The sequence below is a fragment of the Triticum urartu genome, chromosome 5A (genome assembly GCF_056163025.1).
Source record: "Triticum urartu cultivar PI428250 chromosome 5A, HENAU_Tu73, whole genome shotgun sequence".
NCBI classification, from domain to species: Eukaryota; Viridiplantae; Streptophyta; class Magnoliopsida; order Poales; family Poaceae; genus Triticum; species Triticum urartu.
The window spans coordinates 149,156,068-149,182,381 of NC_141877.1; the positions used below are offsets into that span (position 1 = coordinate 149,156,068).

Consider the following 26,314-nt stretch of genomic DNA (forward strand, 5'->3'; position numbering starts at 1 on the left):
TAAAAAAAATAGCACATATGCGTCAGTCCAGGTAGATAGTGACGAGAGAGTGCCACAGTTACACAGTAAGTTCAATGATACATAAACTAGGAGTACTTCTAGTGTAGTTGCATAAGTTACAGAAGAACAAAGGAGAAGTCATGCATGAGTTCAATGTCCAGTTTACAAAACAGTGCTAAAAAACAGTACATCAGTACATCCGTGTTTGAACATGAACGTTCATCAGTTCGACTAAAAACGAAACCAGATTAATCCCAAAAACTTTTGAATGTTGTTTGCAGAAGCATGCAAGGCGGCGCATGTAGCAAGCATTTCATGAGCAAAACAGATATGGGGCACCACCTGGTTGGGTAACACCAGAAATACCGCCTGCATATTTCAACAGTACAGGCAGATTTGAAGATACACCGCAATCATCAGAAGCACGGACAGGTCCTTCTATACAGCAAACAACAATGTCTGGGAATGCAAGCTTTGCCGCTACTGGGTTGCAACTAGGCCAACAATATCACCAACAACAAATGTTTTCCTTCCCCAGCGCATGCAAAAAGCCAAGGACAAGAAGGCTTCCACCAGTCGCTCCATCAACATCAATCATCCGTGCTGCAAAAGCAGTTGCGACGGGAAGACCAGGGCAAAAAGACAGAAATTTTGGCCACTCTAGCAGGTTCAAAAGTACAAGATATGAGCCATATAGACAGGAGCAACATCACAATGAATCTGAGGAGAGACGTCCGTACAACGAGAGACGGAGATCTTTGTCATCGTTGCTCCCTCCAAGAGATGCATTGCTGCATGTGCCAAGGGTGACACCACCGGCGCCCATAAACCAGGGAGAACAACAAACACCAGAGGCAGCGCAGAGCTATACACATGTAAGTATCCATATAGAAAAAAAATACAAGCACAGTCCATACCACGGTGCTGTGACCACCCCATCTAACATTTTTGTTTTGTCACTGTTGTGTGCAGCCACCTGACATTGAAGCTTATGTTCTGCCAAGGCTAGAGATGAGGCTTGAAACTTTCGAAGAAACTAAGAACTTCTACAACGTATATGCGAAGCACGCTGGTTTTGCTGTCAGGGAAGGCCCCAAGTTTAAGACCAGAGCCTACCTTTATTGCACGTGCCGTGGAGTTTATGAATCAAAGGTGTATGAAGCAAATAGACAGCGTAACAAGACGACAGCCAGAACTAACTGCGGGGCTAAAATGAGGCTGAAGAAGGAAAAGGATGGAACATTTGTCGTAAAAGAGATAGTCTGGGAACACAACCACAGGCTACAGCTCACCGCAGAAATGCTTGTCTTCTTGCACTCCCACAAAAACTTTGACAAAAAAATCTTGGAGTACGTCAAGTACCTGCAGTTCAAAGGCATTGAACACACGCAAAATCATGAGCATTCTGGGCGGTGATGACCCTGGTAGCTACTTCCTCGAAATGAATGCCAAAGACCTGATTAACCTATAAGTACAAACTTGTTCTCCTCCCATAAACCACCTACGTCTTTTTTCCTCTGTCAGTACAAACATATCAAGCAACGCATGACCTGACGCGAGTTCAACATGCATTTTTCAATGAACTTTTTATATGCAGGAAAGCAAAGAATTCAAGGATTGATGATGTGGATGATGTCCTAAAGACTGTCAACTTCTTTAGGGAGATGAAAGCTATAAACAGGGAATTCTTCTGTGACATGCAACTCGATGAGTCCGACAGAGTTAAGAACATATTCTGGGCGAACGCAAGCTGTCGAGGAGCGTATCAGGACTTCGGGGACTGCGTAACGTTTGACACAACATACAAGACCAACAAGTACCATATGCCACTTGGGGTGTTTGTCAGAACTAACAACCACTTACAGACTACATTCTTTGGTTTTGCCCTGATAAGAGATGAGGATGCAGATTCATTCAAGTGGCTGTTCAGGACATTTTTAAGGTGCATGAGAAGGAAGGCTCCTACATGCATTCTCACAGGTACACCCGCTAAAACCACCCCCAACCACCACCACCCTACCAAAAAAGAAAAGGAAAATAACACAGTAAAAATGTTGTGTCAGTTGTATTGGTATATATGCACAACCATCCGCTGACCACTCCGAGTCTATTTTCTCATTACCAGACCAGTGCCAGGCAATGGCTTTGGCGATCGCAGATGTTTTCAAGAACACAGTACATAAGCTATGCCGCTGGCACATTATGAAGAAGTACAGGGAACACCTCGCGTACCTGTATTTCTTGCACGAGGACCTTAAGGATGAATTCACATCAATTCTCAACTGGCCCCTCATGCCAACTGAGTTTGAGGATTCCTGGAAAAGACTCATGGATAAGTACAACCTCCACGATGATGCCATAATGATGGGCATGTGGAACGAGCGTGAGAAATGGATATCAGCCTACTTCAAAGAAATTTTCTGCGCCAAAATGACATCCACACAACGAAGTGAGAGCATGAACTATGTGCTCAAGAAGAACTACGTAAATGAGAGACATAACCTACACCGGTTTGTCAGCCAGGTAAACTCCTGCGTCAAAACCAGGAGGCAGACAGAGAACCAGGAGACAATGGGTAACCGGGTATAGCTCTATCACTTGTCGTAAGACAAAAAATTACATGCTTACTAAAGTAAAAACTTTATTAGAAGTTTTTCCTGCGAGAAAACTAACAATTTGGTCATCATTCTTGCATCTGCAGAAGGAACAAAACACGCTGACCTTCTATGGGTTTGACACCCAGATGGCAAAGCTGTACACGCGAGCTGTGTACAGCGAGATCAGAGATAGGCTAAAACTGAGCACTCTCTTCACGGCGACAGAGACGGAAGAGCCCACAAAGTACCTAGTGCGCTACAACCACCCGCAAAAACTGTCTGTGTGGGCTCAGCACGCGTTCCAGGTGGTTGCAGACCCCGTGGGAGAAACATATGAGTGCGAGTGCAGGCTATGGGACCACACAGGTGAGGACTACAAAAAAGATGTTACATAATGTACTACTTTTTTGCAAAGTTTTTGTTCGAATGAAATGACAAAAAACATGCACCTCTTCCAAAAACAAATACATGTCTTTTCTGCGTGCATGTCCTGTGCATGATGCAGACAATTAAGGCTGAAAGCGTTCTAGAGAAATACATACTCAGGAGATACACCAAATGCCCGAACATCCAGCCAACATTTGACAGAAATGACTTGAGGACAGTAGCGTCAAACAAGGCATCCCAATACTGCATTGAAAGCTCACTGCTGACGCTGAACATGAGGGTGCACAGAAAAAGCTTGAGAAGCCAAGAGCAAATGGCAAGGACGCGGGTCGTCATGGACAAACTTGAACAAGAACTCGACGCCATGCATTCTGCTGAAAATGGAGGTGTCGCGGACAATGAAGCCATTGAGCAGGATATTGCTACAATGTTGTCCGAGATGAACCATATGGGAGCTATTGACCCGTTTGAGAACAAGGAAGAGGAGCAGCAGCAACCGGAGCTTGCCCGTGTGCACACTCAAGAGCACCGACAAACTCACATGCGAGATCATGAGCTTGATGGTGCTGTAGGCGAACGACATGACAATAGCACATCCTACCAGCAGCAGCAGGAAAGGGTGATTAAACCCCCAATATTCTCAAACACAAAGGGGAGGAAGAGCAAGACGCAAGCAGCAGCCAAAAAGCCACCACGCCCCATCAAGCGCGTGGAATTTGGCCCGGACGGCAAACCCCTTGGGGTAAGGGCATGCGGATTCTGCGACGTCGTGAGCAACCATAACTACCGCACATGCCCACTCCGCACAGATGCCACTGTCAACAAGAACAAGCAGATTGGAGCCACCCAGCTTTCTACCAATGGAGACAACACACGTAACAGCTACACTTGCCGCAAGTGTGGCGGAACTGACGGACATAATGCCCGCACGTGCAAAGTGGGCAAGGAGGTCAGTGGAGCTGAACATAAACAGGGAAAGGTACAGAGTTCCAAGAAATCAAATGAAGACGATGAAGAAGAAGAGTTTGATGAGAATGACGGCCAATCAGACGAAGACGATGAAGATGACAGTGTCGGGGGCGAGGAAACTGAAACTGACGATGAAGCTGCCAAGGCTCAACCTGGAAAGAGCGCCGGCAAGGCACAACATTCGGGGACAGTTAGGAGAAGCTCAAGACTGAACAATACATAGTGGTTATCCTGCTGCGTCAACTAAAAAATAACCTTGTAGTCTCAGTTGAATCAGCACACAATGAGGAAGCATTTCACAAAACACTGTCGTTTACCAAAACTTATTTAGCTTTATTGTCAATTTCTCGATCAGAACTAAAGTTATTTTTTAGTTTCTGATTTGTGCCCGCTGGAGCAGTGACATTATTATGTAAACCATTTGATAATCATTTTGAATGCAGTCACAAAATACGTTTGAAAAAACTTATCTGGATATATCCGACGAAAAAGGCTACTGTGAACCAGTAACTCAGGAAAAAATATGTCAAGGAAAATTTTAAACTCTTGTAGCATATCAGTACTGATAACTCTCAGTCATCAGTACAAGGCAGAGTACACATCAGTACTGATATAATTTCTGATTTGTGCCCGCTGAAGCAGTGACATTATTATTTAAACCATTTGATAATCCTTTTGAATGCAGTCAAAAATAAAATTGAAAAAACTTATCTTGATATATCTGACGCAAAATGCTACTGTCAACCAGTAACTCAGCAAAAAAATGTCAAGGAAAAATTTAAACTCTTGTATTACATCAGTACTGATAACTCTCAGTCGGTAGTACAAAAGGCATAGTAATAACAAACACACCAGTGAACGACTGAAAAAAAATCGTTTTGAAAAAACAAAGCTATGCCTGCTCCTACCAGTCCCAATTCAGAAAGACCATCAGTACATAAAAATAATTACCTCAAGCAAAATGCGAATATAATACATCCTGTACTGGTGAAAATCTAATTTATCTGTAAAAAATACTCACATGTTATCTTGATATAAACAATCCTTTAAAAAATACAAAAATTGTTTTAAAAAACATTAGCACCACACATAGTATCGCTGGTATTTGGTACGTTCAATTACACTTCAATCACCAGTCCGAGTACGACAGTAGAGGAGTTCAGACCTCCACCAACACCGAAGCTGACACGTGCAAGTGGGATAAGCAGCTGATAAGTACAACTTGACTATACGAATCGGTGCCACAATAAAATGCCATCATCACCACCGCAGAGACGTGCAAGTGGGGTTTTGCAGGTCATAAGTACATCTTGACAAGACTAGTCAGTTCAACAGTAAAAACCATTTAACTTGGACAGTTAGTTCTTCCACGCCACCACCCACGCCACCCACTGGGCGGTTGCCACGACGAAGTGCAAACGGCGACCCCCACGACCACTACACACACGCCCCCGACGAACCGCCTCCCACACACCACCGTCGGCGCACTGAAAAAATACCCCATTGTCTTCCATCTCTCCCTCGTTCCCACAAACCACCATTGCCGCTTCCATTTCCACTGCACACAAACCTCCAGCGTCTCTCTCCAAAGCCCACAGTCGCCGGAGGAAGGCCATGGCGGAGGAACCGTCCGCCAAGCGTCATCATGCCGAGACATCGGACAAGAGGAGCAACCTCGTCGACATTAACATCCCCGGCGAGAAGCGCGACTACACCAGAACGCTCAAAGGGGTTGAGATCCACGGCAAGGAGACGCTGGAGATCGTCTGCACCAGCGAACTAGACAAGGCCGGCGAGGTGATCTCCAGGCTCTGGAGGAAGCTTGGCGGCAGGATTCGTAGGATCATCGGCGTTGGTGTGCACTACACCAACGAAGATGAACCTCCCCAGATGGCGGCAGTCCTGTAGTTGTGCGTCGATGAACTCTGCTTGGTGTACCACATCGCAGCGGCCACAAAATGGTGAGCAATCCTACTCATTTGCCCTGCATATGGTTTATCTGTTTTATTAGTACTGTATCCTGAAAATTTAATCACACTTGTTTCCCAACTAGATGTACTAGTGTGGTTTGTGAAAAGTGGATGCACTACTGCATTTTCTCAAGTAGATATACTATAAATGTATTTTTGAACCTGATACACTGGATTACTATTTGGAAAATCTTACGGAATATTAAATTCTGAAGTTAATCGACTAGTGTAGTTTCTGGAGTTGATACAATAGAGTAGTCTATGTACTCGATGTATTAAAAAAGATATTTCTGAACTTGATGTAGTGAAGTATTTTCTGAATTTGATGTAATGTTATTTTCGTAAGAAAATAAACTAAGGACTTGGTGAAGCACTGGTTCTGTGTTATCCTATTTCAACAAAAGTAGACTAAACTAGTACCAATGCGGAACATACAACATTGACTGAAACTATGTATAATCCAAGAAGAAGAATAACATGATGTACTTAATTTAATTTCAGAACTTTCTTTACTAGTTTTTGAAGTACATTCATCCATTGTTTATGCTACATAAACAACTACTTCATGGATTCATCACTTGTAAAACAAAAACAAAAATGGATAATTCAAACATCAAAGTAATGCTAATATTCAAAATGTCTCTGCCCTTGCAGGCCCAAGCGCCTGACCGACATGCTGCAGCATGACAAGTTGTTCACATTTGCCGGTTTCAGCATTGAAAGCGACAAAGAGAAGCTGAAGTTGTCCGGTATGGAGATCAACCCCAACAAGTTCATCGACATTCAGCGCAAGTGGAGAGTTCCATACACCGGAAAAGAGTACGACTCCTTGACTGATGTTGCAGCCAGCGTCATCCACCCATTCTACAAAGGCATGAAGAACAAGATCAACACGCAGGAAGACTACAAACTATGGGGGACAAGCGAGCTGCCAGACAACCTCATCGAGTACGCAGGAGTAGATGCGTACGCCGCGTATAAGTCATGGTTCATGATCGACTACATCACAGATGGTTCAGAATTTGCGAAAGAGCGGGAGGCTAACAACTTCTACGACCACCCCTATTGCCCCTTTACGGGATGAAGATACATCAGAGCCTGCCTTCGTTTTACTTCCGCTTGTGCTTGGCTTTTATCTTGTTGTTTCAAATTAGTAGTTTGCTCTTGTTGGGTTGAACCAGTATGATTATGTCGTGCTTGTCATGTTTGAACAAGTTTAGTTATGTCATCAAGTACAATGTTTTGCTTATCTCATTATATAAGTTTGGTTTGGTAGCTTCGTATGTTGTTAATCCATCATTTCAAAATTGAAAAAAGTAGCTTCTGAATGGAACGTTGTCGTTGCTCTAAAGTACTAGTTACGATGCAACTAATCACACAACGTTGTTCCATGTCAGTACAACTCAGTACACTTGATCGGACATTACATACTTACTACAATAAAAAGTACAAAGAAGCATCAGTCCGTAAGCGCTACTATGAATGCACTATCAGTACAACTCAGTCTACACGCAAGTACCATAGTTCTGAAAATGACACTAGAAGACACTTGAGAAATAATCACAAAAACAAACACAAAAAAGAAGGCAAAAAACACAAATGAAAAAGATTACACTCACACAAAACTGACAAGAACTAGAACAAAAAGTATGAGTCCAAGTTACTGGAGGAGTCAAGTACTAGATTCAAACAAAAAAAATTGACCGCCCAAGGTCAGGAGCAGGCCCTGACAATGCTAGATACTTGAACTCGAGCCCGTGGGCGAATCCCTAGTAATTCGCACAACGCAGGACCCGTCGACCAGGGCCCACAGGTTAAGAGAGAGAGCGAGCGCCGTGTATAAGCACTCAGGTAAGTGTTCAGAGGAGTTCGACTGGTGAGCGTCGGCTGCGCTTATAAACAGGTTCGGAGCCCCCTCGACTAGCGAGGTGGGACTAAACCCAGAGCGCACGCGCACGACGCACTGCACAGGCGCGCGGACGAGCTATTTGGGCCGGAAAACGGCCCAATAGCCTCTACATCGTCAACAAAACACCCCACCAAATAAGCCCAGCTATACAAACCAAAGGGCGGGACAAAGAAATATAAACCACAAGAAAAATGTTTGTCAATTAACCTCTACAAGAAAAAAGGAAAAAAATATGATACAAAAACAATGAACCTCTAAAAAGAACAAAACTTAATAGCCTTTCTGTTAAATGTACATAATTTAAAAAACAGAATTAAATATTACTTTCAAGTTCAACTACTAAAACTAAAAAAGTTCAAAACATATAATGTTTGTCAATTATGCTAAAATTCTTATTTATATAAAAACTGACAAGTTCAACTACTAAAACTAAAAAAGTTCAAAACATATAATGTTTGTCAATTATGCTAAAAGTCTTATTTATATAAAAACTGACAAGTTCAACTACTAAAAATCTAAAAGTTCAAACATATAATGTTTGTCAATTATGCTAAATTTCTTATTTATATAAAAACTGACAAGTTCAACTACTAAAATTCAAAAAGTTCAAATAGAATTTATTTGTCTATTTTGCTAAATTTATTATTTATATATAGTCTGTCCACACCACAACGAACGATCTGCTCGTAAAATAATCTCAAACCCCCACCCCCAACCTAAGTTATAAAAAAAATCAGTTCAAACATACATACAACATCAGTACTAAAACAGCAGGATCCGCCAGGCCACTCGCACCACTGTGACATCAAATTTCAAACCCATGCGCTGTTTGAAATTACAATTCAGTTCACACAGTACTAAAACATAAGTGCAGTAAAAATGAGAATACAAAAACTATAAAGGCCTAACTTAGGTTTGTACAGATGAAAATAAAATAAGTACAAGTTTTGAGCAACAACTCCCAGGGCACTGAAAAAATGTTTTGACATACACTAGTGTATAAAGGCTTCAATAGAAAAACAATACTTAAACATCCACACGGAAAAACATCACAGATCCATACGTCACCTAAACAGTGCAAAATGCCATCATCACAACCACAGAGACGTGCAAGTGGGATTTAGCAGATCGTAAGTACAGCTTGACAAGACTAATCAGTGCACCAGTAAAAAACATTTGTCTTGGACGGTTAGTTCTTCCAGGCCACCACCCGCGCCACCCACTGGGCGGTTGCCACGACGAAGTGCAAACGGCGACCCCCACGACCACTACACACACGCCCCCGACGAACCGCCTCCCACACACCACCGTCGGCGCACTGCAAAAAAAACCCATTGTCTTCCATCTCTCCCTCATTCCCACATAGCACCATTGCCGCTTCCATTTCCACTGCATACAAACCTCCAGCGGCTCTCTCCAAAGCCCACAGTCGCCGGAGGAAGGCCATGGCGGAGGAACCGTCCGCCAAGCGTCATCATGCCGAGACGTCGGACAAGAGGAGCAACCTCGTCGACATTAACGTCCCCGGCGAGAAGCGCGAGTACACCAGAACGCTCAAAGGGGTTGAGCTCCACGGCAAGGAGACGCTGGAGATCGTCTGCACCAGCAAACCAGACAAGGCCGACGAGATGATGAGCAGGCTCAGGATGAAGGGCGGCGGCTTGTATCCGAGCTTCATCGGAGTTGATGTGGAGTACACCGACGAGGAAAAACCTCCATAGATGGCGGCAGTCCTGCAGTTGTGCGTCGAGGAACTCTGCTTGGTGTACCACATCGCAGCAGCCACAAAATGGTAACCCATACTACTGTTCATTCATCTGTTGTACCAGTACTAGTCACTAAAAACTTAATTAAAAATTGTTTCCCAACTAGATGAACTACTATAGTCTTTGAAGTGGATACACGATTACATGTTTATCAAGTTAAATGCATTTCTGAAACTGTGAAGTGGATTGTTTCACCAGATTAGCATCTGAAAAAAAGTTTATAGCATTCTGATCTTGATGCACTAGTATAGTTTATAGAATTGTTATATTAAAAGATCTTTGGTGAAGTGGTATAGGTCCATATCTTGATGCACATGTTTCTCAAACTAATTTTTGAACTTGATATAGAATTAATGCACAAAGATGTATCAAGCACTGGTATAGGTCTTTTATTCAACAAAAAGAAAACTAAACTTGAATCAAGCAGCGCATCTATCATTGACTCTGGTAAAATGATTCTCTAATTTGGTGAAGCATTTTGTAAAGCAAAGAATATAGCAAAAAAGAAAAAATAACACGGTGTAGTTGAATTTAATTTCAGGACTTTGTGTACTAGTTTCTGAACTACACTCATGCATGACTCATAATATATAAGCATCTACCTCATGGATTATCACTTGTAAAACAAAAAAGCAGAAGAATTAAATCCTCAAAAAAGAAGACTAATCTATAAATGTGTGTCTCCCCCCTTGCAGGCCCAAGCGCCTCAAAGACTTCCTGCGGGAGGAGAAATTGTACACATTTGTTGGTTTCAGCATTGGAGGTGACAAGCGGATGCTGCAGGAGTCTGGTTTGGAAATCAACCCCAACAACTTCATCGACATGCAGCGCAAGTGGAAAGATCCAAAGACCAGAAAATACTACGACTCCTTGGTCGATGTTGCAGGCAGCGTCATCCACCCATTCTACGAAGGCATGAAGAAGAAGATGAACAGGGCAGACCACAAACTGTGGGGAACAGCCCGCTACCAGACAACCTCATCACGTACGCAGGAATAGATGCGTACGCAACGTACAAGTCATGGAAGACAATCGACAACATCGTGACAGGTTGGGATATTTCAAAAGAGCAGGAGGCTGACCCCTACTACCACTGCAACTTCATGGATGAAGATGCATGAAAGTCTGCATTTGTTATGTTGAACCAGCTACCTTATGCTGTGTGTGTCCTTAGTATTGTTGTTTCAGATTTGTAGTTTGCTTTCGTTATGTTGAACTAGCTACCTTATGCTATGTGTGTCAGGGTTTGAACAAGTTTGCCTATGTCTATCAAGTACATCGTTTGCTTATGTCGTCCAACAAGTTTGCTAGCTTCCTATTTTGTTCATCCATCATTTGAAGTTGAAGTAGGTTGAAGTTGAAACTTGATGGCTGCCACGCAGCACTAGTCATGGAGAAAAAAAATAACACATGAATATTTTCGCAAAAACAAAAAAAAGTGGCAGACTAACTAAGGACAAAAGCAAATAGTAGCCTTCGACGCTCAGTACAGCTTAGACATGAACGGTAGTACTATCACGCTAAAAACATCAGTTTTTAGTTTCAGACGAACACTAAAAAGACTAAGTTTCAGCCGAGGACAACATTCAGTACTAAAAAGCATCGTGGTAAAAAGTAGTTAGAAATTCACTAAGTACTGCATCAGGAAAAGCAAAGAAACACCAGTACGTATTTCCTAGTCACTAGCATCCTAGGACTGAAAAGTTCTAGTACAGTTGAACACACGGTACGTTCATTGTACAAATATATAAAAAGGAATGGGAAGCTTCAGTTCACATTCCTTAAAACAGTGACATCCTAAGAATTAACAGTGGCAATACAACTGAAATGTCAGTACAACTTAGTCTATACAGCAAGTGCTGGGATTATACCAAACATTGCCTGGAGAAGAACCACAACCTAGAAAAAAAGAAGGCCAAAAACTAAATCAAAAAAATATAAGTTTGACAAAAGAGAAAAATCACAAGAAACACAACAGAAGACATACTAGCATCAAACAACACAAACAATAAATAATTAATCAAAAGTATTAGCACAATTGGAATCTCAGTACAACTAAGTTTATTCGGTAAGTGCTATGATGATACCAATTAATGCATTGAGAAAGAAATAGTTTTGAACTTAATAGGAATATCTCTTAAACGTAGCTAATTTAAACCAGTACTTTAACTCTTACTATGAAGTTCAACTACTAAAGTTCAAGAAGTTCAAAAAGAAATTTGGCACTAAAATTTTGAAAGCCTTACGCTGAATGAGACTTCAAATCAGTACTAACAGAACTATATCATAAGTACAAGAAAACGAGAGTACAGAAACTATAAAGGTCCAAGTTAGGATGGAATCACATAAAAATAAAATAAATCTCACTTTCTGAGCAACAACTCAAAAATACACTTGGAAAAAAAATTGTTTTCAGTTCAACTACTATATAAGTCTTCAGTACAAAAAAAACTTAACCAAAACGAATTCCCGATGAAACATTGTGCCACACTTAAAACACAACACAAAATATACTAGTTATTACATAGTACTCGACAAGACATCAAACACTACAAAATAGAGCCTACAATGTTTTCAAGAGATATATCACACAACTATCCAATTCACTATACAAATGATGACCATTTATCCTATGCATCAGGAGCCAAAGCCTGAACCTCCTTGGGAAGCTCCATCACCATGAGATGGTTATTACGGTTGAACACAACTCTATACAGATCCTCAGCGTTCCAATCAACAATGCGTGGCTGCAAAACAGTAAAACAAATTATCAAAAATCATGACACATAAAAAAAGGATGCACAATAAGCCAAAAACAGAAAGTGAAAAGCTCAACAAGAAACCCACGTCATTATCCCGAATGTTCTCAACGATCTTTTCACCATCATAGCATCCCGCATACTTCAGAGTATAATGGCCACATTCATTCAGCCCTTGAAGTGGAACCTTGACAAACGTTGGTTTCTTTGCAAACAGCTCCCAATTGGGCTGCTTGCTCGCATTGTACTGAGCATCACCATACACAGCCTTCATTACTTTGACCAATCTAGAAATCTGTAAAAAAACAAAACAACCCACACAGTTTTAGGTCTCAGAAACAGCAGAAACAAAGATGCAGAAATATTAATCCAGTACAGATAATAAATGTCACTCACAATCTTCTCGCAGTCTTTGTGATAGGTGTTCTTCGAAGGATGGTGGTTCTTCGGATAAGGTAAAGAGTCAAGGATGTCAACGCTACTTCGGTACCGATTCATGACATATAAGGAATAGTGGCTCACTTTCCTATCCTTTGATAAAACCATAGGCTTGAATAGAGGCATCATGATCTAAAAACAAATGACCAAAAAAGAGATGTTAAATATTCAAAGTAAAAACCAGCATCACAACAAACAAATAAAAACCAAAAATCAGCTAGTAGATCTCACAAGGTCGGCACTGAGCAAGTCTTCATTAGCTTTAACATAGCTCTTGAAATCTCTCACTGCACTCTCCACATTAAACACTTTATTTTCATCCTCGTAAAGCGAACAGTCAAGCACAACCTGCAAAAAAGCCAAAATAGAAAATAGACAGCGGAAAAAGAATCAACAAGCAAAGTATTATTAAAAATCGTAAAAACAATAGACAGTCTTGTTCAACATAAAGAAACCAATCTGATTGATTACAGTGATGAAATATGGACTCAGCAATATCCTTTTCCCAGATGCGAAATCAACATTTCTATCGGGATCTTGCTTCCAATCATTAATGAGGAAGTCAATTACATCACCCTCCATCATTTGCCCAGGTGAAAAAACTTCCCAGATGCGATTCCCAGTGAAGTTAGTTACGTTTCCATCAGGCTGAGGTATCATTGAGAATGTATTCCTGCAGCACACACAAGAACAAAAAGAAGGAGAAGCAAGATAAGGCATTCATAGCAGTTCGAGTTGTATAAAAAGGAACAGTTCAGGCCATATTTATCTAGCAGTTACAAACAACAGAAAAAAAGGAAGAGGAAAAAATAATGAGAGATACTCACTCGCCATACTTCTCACGCCATTCATTACTAAGCAACAGATTATACAACCTGCGAGCCTTGTCCAGGTGAGGGAATTTATAAGGGTGAAGCTGCTGCACAGGGGAGCAAAACTTTATAGGAGCTCTGGGTGCACGCTTCGTGCTTACAACATTGCCAGAATCCAAGGTGGGATCTTTCCTAGCACCACCAGCTCTACGAGCCACTATTCCAGCAAGGGGAGATAAACCTTTGGCAGCAGCGCTCCTCGTGACTCTTCCAACGCCAGCAATCTTGTCAAACACATCATCATCACTATCTATCAATTCCACAATGGGATTCTTGGGTGTAGTAGGGCTATCTGCACAGCAGCCGTAAAACCTCTCAGAGCTCCCAACCGCCCCTTCATAACACCAGATCTTGTCTTTTCGGGAGAACGCCCCTGGCTAAGATCAATAGCTACGCGCTCGAGCTCCAAGAACTGGCTACCAAAGAACCTGTAGTCAGGCTCACCAAGATCCAGCCACTCACCTGAAAAAAAAGAAGGCCACACAAAGCGTAAGTTCAAATACATATTTCATGAAAGTACTAATAGAGAAGTACAAGCTGCAAAAAAATTACAAAAGTCCATGCACACGTACAGGGTTCGATGCCAAACAAACCCCGGAAGTCAACATCAAACACATCACTAGTTGCACAGGTATACAGCAAAGTCTTCCTAATGTCCAAAATGTCTTCATGGCTGTAATCGGCCATTTCAATTACACCATCCTCCCGGCAATAATAGGTCTTGCAGTTTTGTAGCATAAAGAATCCACAATCATGCCTGTAAACAAAGGAAAAATCAAAAAAATGGTACAACACAAAATCCAAAAAATACAGGAACAGCATCCTCCAGCAACAAAAACAACCAGCAAAAATCATTAAAAACGGATACTGACGTGTTTTCCTGCTGAGGCACCCGCACAAACTCGCAAGAGAAACCATCAATATGCGCCGGTGAGAACGGTTTGGCCCTGTCTACACTGGACTCCCTCCAAAGCTTCTTTATATTATCTGTCATATTCCTTAAGAATCTAACTGCATCACCCTAGGTTTCATCACGGAGTGAATCATGACACTCGAAACGACGGAACTTCAAATTCAGAACAACCAAGCACCCAATGCCCAGATACTTCACTAGGCTTCATGATAGCCACAAATGACGGCGGATCAAATGTAGGGAAAAGAAGCTGAAAAAAAATCGCAGAGGAAAAATGAATTTACAAACAAAAAAGAGGGAAATTGAAATTCATAAGTACAAACAAAAAACAAATAATCATAAAGAAATTATATCCACCGCCCAAAATTGAGGAACAATCATATCAGTTCAATTCCCTTGCAACAATAAGTACAACTTTAATAAAAGAAGCATAGATCAAGTTCATTCCCCACACCTCCCAAAACTGCAAAAGAAAACATGTCAGTTCTAGTTAATGAGTACAAAAAGTCCAAGTTCACCTACTTGGTCAAAACCATCAGCACCTGATCTTGTGAACCAATTTAGCACATTGGAATCAATATTTCCATCACGGATCTTGGTCTGTTGTACAAAAAGAACAACAATAGTTAGAAAATTGGCAAAACAAGTTATCATCCTATTTACAAAAAAAGCAAAATACTGACCGTCACCCATCTGGGAACTATCAACTTGTCAGTGTCTCGGTACTTCTGACGTAGAGAATATAAAACAACATCAGCACTGTCTGAGTTGAGCATGCCAGTGGGGACAAATGCTTTAGCAATAGAACCAACACTGGCATCACATTCTTTATTTTGAAACATCGGCTTGTGACTAGAAAAACACAAAAGATTACATGAATTAAAACTACTGCAACAACAACAATAAACAAACTAGAGAAAGAAAAAGAGACAAAAAATGGTACGGGCAAAATCCCAAACTAACCATTTCGTACGGTTCGTGCGCAACCTCGTAACAGCGAAGAAAAACGTATCAACCTTAACAACATTACCACTTTCTGCTTGCAGAAAATGATGAAAAATAATAAGTTCAACAACTACAAGAGAACATGTCCAAAATGCCAAAATTGAGAAGTACACCCCATTTACAAGTCCTTACCTGGACTATCAGGGTTTGACGACGATGGTAGTTCCTGTGATGAGACCATTATGCCTCCAGTTTCAGGGTTTGACGATGGGACATCTTGAGAGGACACCAATATTGATGCGCTTTCAGGGTCTGTACAAAGAAAATCCTGGGACGACAAGAGCGCCTCCTGCGTCAAGGGGTCAGAAGAAATTGACAGAAGTAAATCATCATCCTCGGATGGCACCTCCTCCACGCTAGAAGCATATTGCAATGCATCACCGTAATCAAGACCTCCAGGCGGGAAATTCTCCGGCGGGAAATCTTCACAACCAGAAACATTTTCATTCCCAGCAATACCAACACCAGGCGATTTGGCATCAAGTATGCTGGCAGCACCAGCATCCTCATCAGCAACTTTGGTACCAACATTGCACCCACTACTCAATGGAACATCATGAGCATCATCTCCACCACTAAGGACAACCTCACGCTCAACAATAGTAATCTGATGAAAATAAAAATTCAGAAAAAAGTAAATAATATGAACAAAACTAACAATAAAAAATAAGCTACCAATAGGTGCACAGAAAAATAAACCTTGGAAGCATTCACAGCAACATCATCAAACTTGCTGCTGCTAACATTCAAAGCGACATCACCAACAGGCAAACAAGGCTCATCGCCAACAATAGGACCCTGATTCAAATGTAATGAGACAAAAAAACAATGCTATTATGAGCAACAATAAATGGTGTGGGATAGAAAAATGAACAAGCAAGACACATCGGTGCACATGAAATTTTAAGAAAATAATAATAAACACAATGAAAATAAAAATAACCTTGCACTTATCAGTGGATAGATCATTAACTCCACCGTCAACAACAGCCTCAACATTATGACTGGTCTCCTGCATGAAAAGAAAAATTAATAAACAGATGTAGATCAGGAAGTTCAACTACAATACTGACAGCAGAACAACATAGTAAAAACATACAAACAATGAGGACTGACTCACATCAACAACAGGGTTCTGCGAGCCAACATCGTTCGTACGCTGATCAGAAACATTAGCCTCAGTACCATCATCAGCCCTGCTGTCGGTGCCAGCAGCCTCATCGTGATCAATCTGCATGAAAGAAAATTATTAATAAATAGATGAACATGAGGAAGTTAAACTACAACACTAACATCAGGACAACAACATAAAAATTGCAAAACACCAAGGACTGACTCACATCAACATCAGGACGCTCAAAGCCAACATCATTCGTTTCGTGGTCAAAAACATTAGCCTCAGCACCATCACCAGCCCTGCTGTCGGTGGCAGCAGCCTCATCCTGCTCAAACTGCTTGATAACAACATTTGCACTTTCTTCATATGGCTTGTAGCGAGAGTTTTGCATAGTTCTGAAACGCTTCATGTTGTTCAACAGGCGAACCGAGCTCTGAACTAGATTAGCGGCATCGTCGCGCATATCACCGATTAAAATTCTCTCCATCTCAATGTAGTCAACAGATTCCTCAGCGTTAAATTGATGACCTTCAGGAAGGATACCATTGATACAGCTCAAACGCTCAACTGTCGTTGGGACCTTTTGCAGCTCAGAACACACATTACTTAAGATATGCTCAGCGCGCTCCAACGCTGAAACAACAACATCAATACCAAAACCCTGCCTCTGTGAAGCACTAGCATTACTAGGGCCAGGGGGGCATAACCAGCACCCTCAACACCACAGCCATCCCTCAACTCATCGGGCAGAGATGAAAACTTCGGAACCTGAGACGACGGCATCTCCAGGACTGGCCGTTTATACACTCGGAAAAAAACAACCTCCTCTTGAGTTTTCCACTACAAACAAAAGGGAAAAATAGTTAATCAATCAACGCAACACACAGGGAAAAATAAATCATGATATTAACAGATTTAAAATCAACACCACTAATAAAACTTTAACTATCATTGCCAATTTGTTAGTATTTACCAACAGGCCAGTTGAACAAAGTTATTCAGTTCAACCAAACACGAAACAACAGTACTAAAAATCCATACCTAAACCATACAAAATATAAACAGACAACTCTACAGTACACATGTCCACTACAGCAAAAAATAGCTATACCTAAAAATAAAAAAAGGTCTGCAAGAGACAAAACAAACAAAACTCACCGGAAGCTTCCCAAACACCCAAGTCTTTGGATCTGCATTGCCTTTTTTTATCAAATCTGCATCAACCAGATCAGAAAGCTTGGCAGGATCCATGTAACATATGCGGGGGACTCGCATGTCAGGCTCCGCAGTTTTGCCACGGATAAGGCAGTCAAGGTACATTAGTACAGGCCCTATGGCACAGCCTGTGATTGCCTTCCCCATGGTATGACCACTTTGGTACTTGGCAACAGCCCTTCTAAGCTCATCAACCATCAGCTGGCAATAATCCATATTAGCCATGTCCTCAAAGACGAGACCCTCAAACATTGCTGCCTCTCTGGAAACACGCGGGACAGATCCAGGCAACACAACCTTCATAAACACAATAATGAAGAACACTTTCAGAGCAAGGTCGTCTTTGCTAGGATCCTTGACGAGCACCTTGAGCTTATTCCTCAAATCCTTTGTCTTGATATCTTTGTCCCTGCTAATGTCAAGCTCCGATCTTAACTTCATCAGAGCGTCATCATATCCGTCCTCTGATGGCCTTGGCGCAGAACGACCACCACGAGGGAAACCAAATAATTGTTGTATACCATCGCTAGTGATGCGAAGCTTCTTATTAGCCTCACCCATGTCAAGAGTCATTGTATCACAATCTATCCTCAGGTACAAAACTCCCATCAGAGGGCGGGAAATGTTAGACTTCACCCTCCACCTGAAGATAGAGCCAAAACCAGATGCATGAACCCTAGCCACATGCCGACTCTCGAGCAATTTAGCACAATCTTCAACCTCTCTCAACGAACATCGCACAATTAAGTTCAATTTCCGTTGGTCACCTTCATCCAAGGCAACTTTTTCGGCATTGCCTCCCACCCGCTTGACCGGACTCATGACGCTAACAGGCTGTAAATGAAAACAAAAAAGCCACACCTTAAAAAAATGAATATAGAAAACAACAAAAGCATATGAATGCAAGTAAAAAGAAAAAGAAAAGATTGCACAAGTTCAACTATTAAAACAACATCAGTACCACCCCTCAATTGATGCAAACAATGATCAGCCTAACGTGGCCGCAATACCAGCCGAAACACAATTAAATCATTGCAAGTACAACTAGTAAGTCACGTGCAGTACAAAACACAAACCACTGCAAACAATCAATATAGAAAACAAAACAAGCATACGAATGTAAGTAAAAAAAAGATTGCACAAGTTCAACTATTAAAACAACATCAGTACCACCCTCAATTAATCAATACAATGACAAGCCTCACCTGGCCAGCATACCACCCCAAACACAAATTAAATCATTACAATTACAATTAGTAAGTCACATGCACAACAAAACACATACCACTGCAAACGATGAATATAGGAAACAAAACAAGCATATGAAGGCAAGTAAAACAAAGAAAAGTTTGCACAAGTTCAACTATTAAAACAACATAAGTACCACAATCAAAGTAGATGCAAAACAATGACCAGCCTCACCTGGCCAGCATACCAGCCCAAACACAATTAAATCATTGCAAGTACAACTAGCAAGACACATGCAGTACAAAACACATGCCACTTCAAATTCATCTTCTGAATCAACTTCAATATCATCTTCTTCAGATGCAGAATCTTCATCTTCAACACGAGCACGCTTCTTCACACCTTTGTTCACTTTTGCAGGATGAACTTTACGCTTCTTATTTTCTTTCAACAAAGACCGTCTTGAAGAGGAGACGAAGAAGGCTTCTTATTTGTCAAACCTTGTGGACTCCGACGAACAGAGGAGCCACCAAGTTTGCTTGGACCAATTTTCACAGCAAAACTATCCGCATCAGCTTTGCTATTACCAGGTTGGGAAACAACTTTCACACATGGACTACGCCTCTGTGTGCCATCAGGATTTCGATCTGACATCTTCCTCTTCAAAACAGCTTTCTTCACCTTAACTCCATCACGATCAAACACTTGCGTCAAACGAGTTTGCATCAAGTTTGTCTTCACAGGCATGTCACTTCCATGAGATCCGACATGAACAGTTGAAAAACCCACGTCACCACCTTCGTCACCTACACATTTAGGAGCTTGAGCAACATCAACATCACTTTCTGGCACACAGGCAGCCTTTTGACGCTGTTCCAATTCCTTTTTCTTCTGGAATTCATACTTCTTCTTTCTTATCCTTTCATCCTCGAGCTTTAACTGCATAGGAACATCCTCAGCTTGGGTAACAGGCTCAGTGCCATCAACACTTTGAGACTGAGTAACAGACAACTGCAAGCTGCCATCACCATCATCAACGTTAAGTGAATACATTCCATCATTAATATCTTTAACAACATCAGCAATGTCCTCTGGAACACCATGGCAGTCATTAACTGCATAAACCAACAACATAACCACGCACATAAAAAATTAAAACACAATTAACATTGCAGACACAAAAGATAAATAAAGCGCATTGCATCAGACACAAAACAAAACGGAACAACTGATGTAACTAAGCATATATATGTATTAAAGGCTGATAAAAATAGAGCAAATATAAGGGAAACACCAGCAACATTCGCAAGTTCTTCTAGAGGATTTGGTGTCTCAAAAATAACATTCACAAGATCTTGAAAGCGTTCTGATTTGTCAGAATCAGGAGGCACCGGCACTCCAACATCTGCAACAACATCATAATTAGCAAAAAAAGTACAAGAACAATCAATCAATTCAACTATGTGAACACTACAAGTTCACCGAATAAAACAAATATGAACCCACCACTTGCAGAACAAACTTCAGAAAACACAACTCTTTCAACACCATACTAGTTCTTCATTGACTACTACAACCTATTCAAATGCCAGGACAGCAGTTCAAAATACACATGGTGATAAGTACTACATCCTGTCTGCACGTTGCATCAACTGCCAAAACTATACACGCCATACAATCCAGGACAAAATTAACACATATCAAAATACATACAACTTATAAAGTCGATAAGACAACAACTGTACAACATAAAAACCAGATCTATTAAAACATCATCCAAAATACAGGGAAAATCACCTGCATTCAATTTGTCCGGACTGGATGATGTACCCATTGAGATCTACAGTCCTAAAATCGGCCGAACCAGATCTGCAAGACACATGAACAAAAATTAGGGATTTGAACTATTTTAGAAACGAAGCACGCCATACAAAAGCAAAACTCTTACCAGCAAACACAAAATCCGCCACGCAATCCAGTATCACAGCCGCCAAACGCTCGTTCAACAGCAAAGGAACCCTAGCGAGTGCAGCCTGGGACAACAAAGAGAGCAAGTGATTAGAAATAGAGAGAAAATCTGAACATAAGAGGACGCAAGCAAAGTCAATGGCAGAGCAAAAAGAACAAAAAAAGAGCACCCGGACCTCCACCCCTGGGGTTGAGCCCTCCGGCCGACGCTCCCGCGGCGAAACAGGAGTAACAACTCCCGCTCCGAGAAGAGAAGAAGAGGGGAACGAAGATGGAATCGATTTGGGGACGGGAGAGGAGCGGAACGGGGAAGATAGGAGGTTAAAAGGTTAGTGGGAGGGTTAAAAGATGACTGGGAGAGAACGGACGCCTAAAGCCCACAACCGTGGCGAAGCCCACTATCTCTAGCCAGTTACAAAAGATAATACCAAAAATCAAATACAAATAAAAAAATTAATATAGATGGTGAAAACAAACGACTAAAGTACAAATAATAACTCACAACAGTACAAATTTTTTTATCAAAAAAGTACAAATGAAAAAACAATTCATAACGGTGATGTTTTCCCCCTAAAAAAGATAAGATAATGGGGCAAGTCATGTTACGGACTCGCCTCTGCATGCGACGCCGCGGCACACCGCGTCGTCGCCTGCTACGGCTCGTTCCTGGCTCGGCCTCGCCGGGATGGGGGAGGGGGGGGTCCCGACCCCCCTCTCCCCCTCCCCCCGGCTCGGCCTCGCACTAACGCGGCAGTGCGCTCGTTTGGCAGGCGCAGTGCGGTTATTCTGTTTCCCCCACCCCACCCCACGCACCCACACCCCTAAGATAGATAATGGGGCAAAGTCCATACAAGATGTGTCAGTACAACTATGCCCCTCGGTACGGTTCGGTGCGGGGGCAAGTCATGTTTCCCCCACGCACCCACACCCCTAAAGATAGAAAACGCGGTTATTCTGTTTCCCCATGCACCCACACCCCTAAGATAAGATAATGGGGCAAGTCATGTTACGGACTCGCCTCCGCATGCAACGCCGCGGCACGCCGCGTCGTCGCCTGCTACGGCTCATTTCTGGCTCAACCTCGCCGAGGGCCGGCTCGGCCTCGCACTAACGCGGCAGTGCGCTCGTTTGACAGGCGCAGTGCGGTTATTCTGTTTCCCCCACCCCACCCCACGCACCCACACCCCTAAGATAGATAATGGGGCAAAGTCCATACAAGGAAGATGTGTCAGTACAACTATGCCCCTCGGTACGGTTCGGTGCGGGGGCAAGTCATGTTTCCCCCACGCACCCACACCCCTAAAGATAGAAAACGCAGTTATTCTGTTTCCCCACGCACCCACACCCCTAAGATAAGATAATGGGGCAAGTCATGTTACGGACTCGCCTCCGCATGCGACGCCACGACACGCCGCGTCGTCGCCTGCTACGGCTCGTTCCTGGCTCGGCCTCGCCGGGATGGGGGAGGGGGGGTCCCGACCCCCTCCCCCCCGGCTCAGCCTCGCGCTAACGCGGCAGTGCGCTTGTTTGACAGGCGCAGTGCGGTTATTCTGTTTCCCCCCACCCCACCCCACGCACCCACACCCCTAAGATAGATAATGGGGCAAAGTCCATACAAGGAAGATGTGTCAGTACAACTATGCCCCTCGGTACGGTTCGGTGCGGGGGCAAGTCATGCCACAGTACTATATTCAAACAAACAAAAAAAAGAAAAAGAAAAAATTGACAGCACAAGGACAAAAAAGTAACAGTCCAAGTTACTGGTGTAGTCAAGTACTAGATCCAAAAAAAGTGCCACGTCGTCGCCTGCTACGGCTCGTTCCTGGCTCGGCCTCGCCGGGATGGGGGAGGGGGGGTCCCGCCCCCCTCCCCCCGGCTCGGCCTCGCGCTAACGCGGCAGTGCGCTCGTTTGACAGGCGCAGTGCAGTTATTCTGTTTCCCCCCACCCCACCCCACGCACCCACACCCCCTAAGATAGATAATGGGGCAAAGTCCATACAAGGAAGATGTGTCAGTACAACTATGCCCCTCGGTACGGTTCGGTGCGGGGGCAAGTCATGCCACAGTACTATATTCAAACAAACAAAAAAAAGAAAAAGAAAAAATTGACAGCACAAGGACAAAAAAGTACCAGTCCAAGTTACTGGTGTAGTCAAGTACTAGATCCAAAAAAACAAAAAAATGACTGCCCAAGGACAGGCGCAGGCCCTGACAATGCTAGATACTTGAACTCGAGCCCGTGGGCGAATCCCTAGTAATCCGCATACCCGCAGGGCCTGCCGTCCAGGGCCCACAGGTCAAGAGAGAGAGAGAGCGAGCACCGTGTATAAGCGCTCAGGTAAGTGTTCAGAGGAGTTCGACTGGTGAGCGTCGGCTGCGCTTATAAACAAGTCTAGAGCCCCCTCGACTAGCGAGGTGGGACTAAACACATAGCTCACGCGCACGCCGTGCTGCACAGCCGCGCGAGAGAAGCTATCCGGGCCGAATACAACGACCCATGCCGATGGCCCAACAAAGTACTTCGCCCCATTACAAAAATCCAGTAGATCACGCATGACAAAAAAAATAAAAAATGAAAATAATTTAAAAAAAAAACTCACAAGAAAAATCAGTTAATAAACAAAAATATTGTGAAAAAGTTCAAACACAAAAATCAGTTAATAAACAAAAATATTGTGAAAAAGTTCAAACACATCTTAATGGTAAGAAGTAATATATATATATATATAAGACTGTAAATAAAAATTTCAGAAACGAATTTACAAAAAAGTTCAACTACTACAATTCATAAGGTTCAAGTACAAAAATAAAAAGAAAGTACTGTGCAGCGAAGATTAATTTTTTTTATTTTATAAAATACCAAAACTATCATTATTCATCTATAAAAAAGAAAAAAAAACGTGCTCCAAAATTCATGTAAAAAAGTAAGAAAAAAATATTATACAACAAACAAATTTGATTGGTAATTGACACCCTAAAATAGAGCAGTACTATCACTAACAGAATGTAAGTTCAACAAACTCAATAACAAAAAAGGGTTCTAAAAAAATCATCAGCGTATAGCACCGTCTCCGAGTTATGAACATGAAAAATATACCAGCCAAAACTAAGGATGCCCATCAGTTCAACTATAGAAAATGTTTCAGTACTAATATAAAGAATGTATAAATAAAACACTTATAATTGAGCAGAACAATAGGAAAAACATTACATAACTAGTTCCATACCATTCTGATAAAACCATACAATTCAACCATCTCACATGCAAATGTTTTAGAAGAAAAAATGCTGCAACATAATCAACCATACACAAATCTCAAAGCCGGTGTCATTTTCCACATTTAAACCTACATCACATAAATTCTGAACGTCAGAGAGTCGTCTTCTCTCAAGAACATAACCATAACCACATCACCATCCTCAAATCCAGACTCAGCCGCAAACTCCTTCCACCCAGTACTTAGGTTGATGCAACCATCAAAGTCGATGTGGTAGGCAACATCCATCAACTAATACCCATTCTTGTCTGAAGTCTCCATCTTCAGAACACCGGAACTAGGAGCAACAATCCTGATCCTGGGTGACATTTTCTGCAAATGGACATGGGAGTACAAAACAAAATGAACACCTGACATAACTGAATTTTTACACAGATATAGGAATGATTTGCATAACAAACTAAAATGGAAAAAATCTGAACCAAAACAATAACACAAAACTAACTAGACATGTGAACTGACTAAACTAAAAAATATACATATCAATACACCTACAGTAAAAACATCTATTCATAAACAGATCAGGGATTATACAAAAAATGGTTTAAATACTGTTAAGTAATGAACAAATACACACAGAAATCCCTACTGTTAAAATCCAACAAAACCAAATTAAAAAAATATAGACAAGCTATTCATAAGACAAAACTGCAGATATAGTCCATGGGTTTCGAACAGAAACCAACAAGAAAGTAGAAAACAAAATGAATAGAAACACATACCCATGATTCCTTCAAGTCACCATCCGTCAGGTGACAAACATAGGGTGTACAAAACCCATGGTTGCCGTACAGCAAACAAGAAAGTTGCCCACGCCGCTGAGTCTGAGTGAGCTCCAAACCAGACTCGTACACACAGCCGTCAGCTATGCGCGCCATCTTTACCAGGCATCCGTATGAACAATCCTCCATCGAACACACAGGAACAGAGAAAAAGGCAACGAACAGAAGAGAGAGGAACCTAGATCTGATTCTGGAAGAATGAATAAAAGGGAGGGGGAAGACTTGGCCACACACCCACACATAGATGGATAACGTTTATAGTCAGGGACACTCGCAGATTATAAAAATAATAAATAGGCAGATGGGCAGCCAGCTGGTAGGAAATAGTTATTACACAAGCCATCCAACATTTGACCGCAAATCAGTTCAACTTCAGAAAACCAAGCAGTTCAAAGGTGCACATGTCGAACATATGTAGACAAAACAACACATTCAGAGACAAAAACAAAGTTGAATTCATTTAGTCATTTGAACATCTGCTCCCTCACAACAAAAATCTTAAAAACATAATATTCACTACTTTAGTCATAACGATCAAAGAAACGACGCCATTTTGCCCTGGTGGATGGATGTGGAGCCATGGCTGCTCTCCCCCTAGCCCAACTAATGATCTAAATATGGTTCCTTCCCCTGCCCTCTGGGAAAAGAAGCTCCAATTCATTGGAGTTGCAAGTATCCATCACCTCACACACAAGTCGTCTGTTGAACTCTGCCTCCAGTTCCTCCTCGGCAGCACGTCGCGCCATCTGCCTGCGCCTGCGCCTCCTCCTCCTCTGCTCCGCTACTGCAGCCCTAACATCTATGGCGTCCCCCTCCTCCTCTGTAACCTCTCCCAGCTCAGGATACATCTCCCTTTTCTTTGGTTGCAGCTTGTAGAATGAAACTGACAGAGGGCTCGGGCTTTATAATCAAAGTGCAGAGCCATCGGTGCGGCTCCCATGTCAACACACAGTAACAAAACCTTGACACGGCAGCAGTCCAACTACACATACGGGCATCAATTCAAAACAACACTGAAAAACATGCAACTTAATTACACAGTTTGACCAGATTACCCGAAATCACAGCTTACAGTCAGCCGCCATACACAACCTCCGCCAACGACAAAACAACATGGGAATCCGGGGTAGAAACAACTCAAAAAAGCAAAATTGAGAACGCAAATCTTTTCATACAGTCCT

At 42.2% G+C, this 26,314-nt stretch overlaps 2 protein-coding genes across 2 annotated transcripts; both read left to right on the plus strand.

Moving 5' to 3' along the window:
• The first annotated feature begins 5,567 nt into the window (after window positions 1-5,567).
• On the plus strand, window positions 5,568-7,007 carry LOC147970631 (uncharacterized). Its single transcript, XM_087523533.1, has 2 exons — window positions 5,568-5,857; window positions 6,578-7,007. Exons 1-2 carry the CDS (start codon window positions 5,568-5,570, stop codon window positions 7,005-7,007), a joined length of 720 nt encoding a protein of 239 aa, XP_087379659.1.
• Window positions 7,008-9,553: 2,546 nt separating this feature from the next.
• Window positions 9,554-10,597, plus strand: LOC147970632 (uncharacterized). Its single transcript, XM_087523534.1, has 2 exons — window positions 9,554-9,624; window positions 10,294-10,597. The coding sequence occupies exons 1-2, from the start codon at window positions 9,554-9,556 to the stop codon at window positions 10,595-10,597; spliced, it is 375 nt and encodes a 124-aa protein (XP_087379660.1).
• Window positions 10,598-26,314: the final 15,717 nt, after the last annotated feature.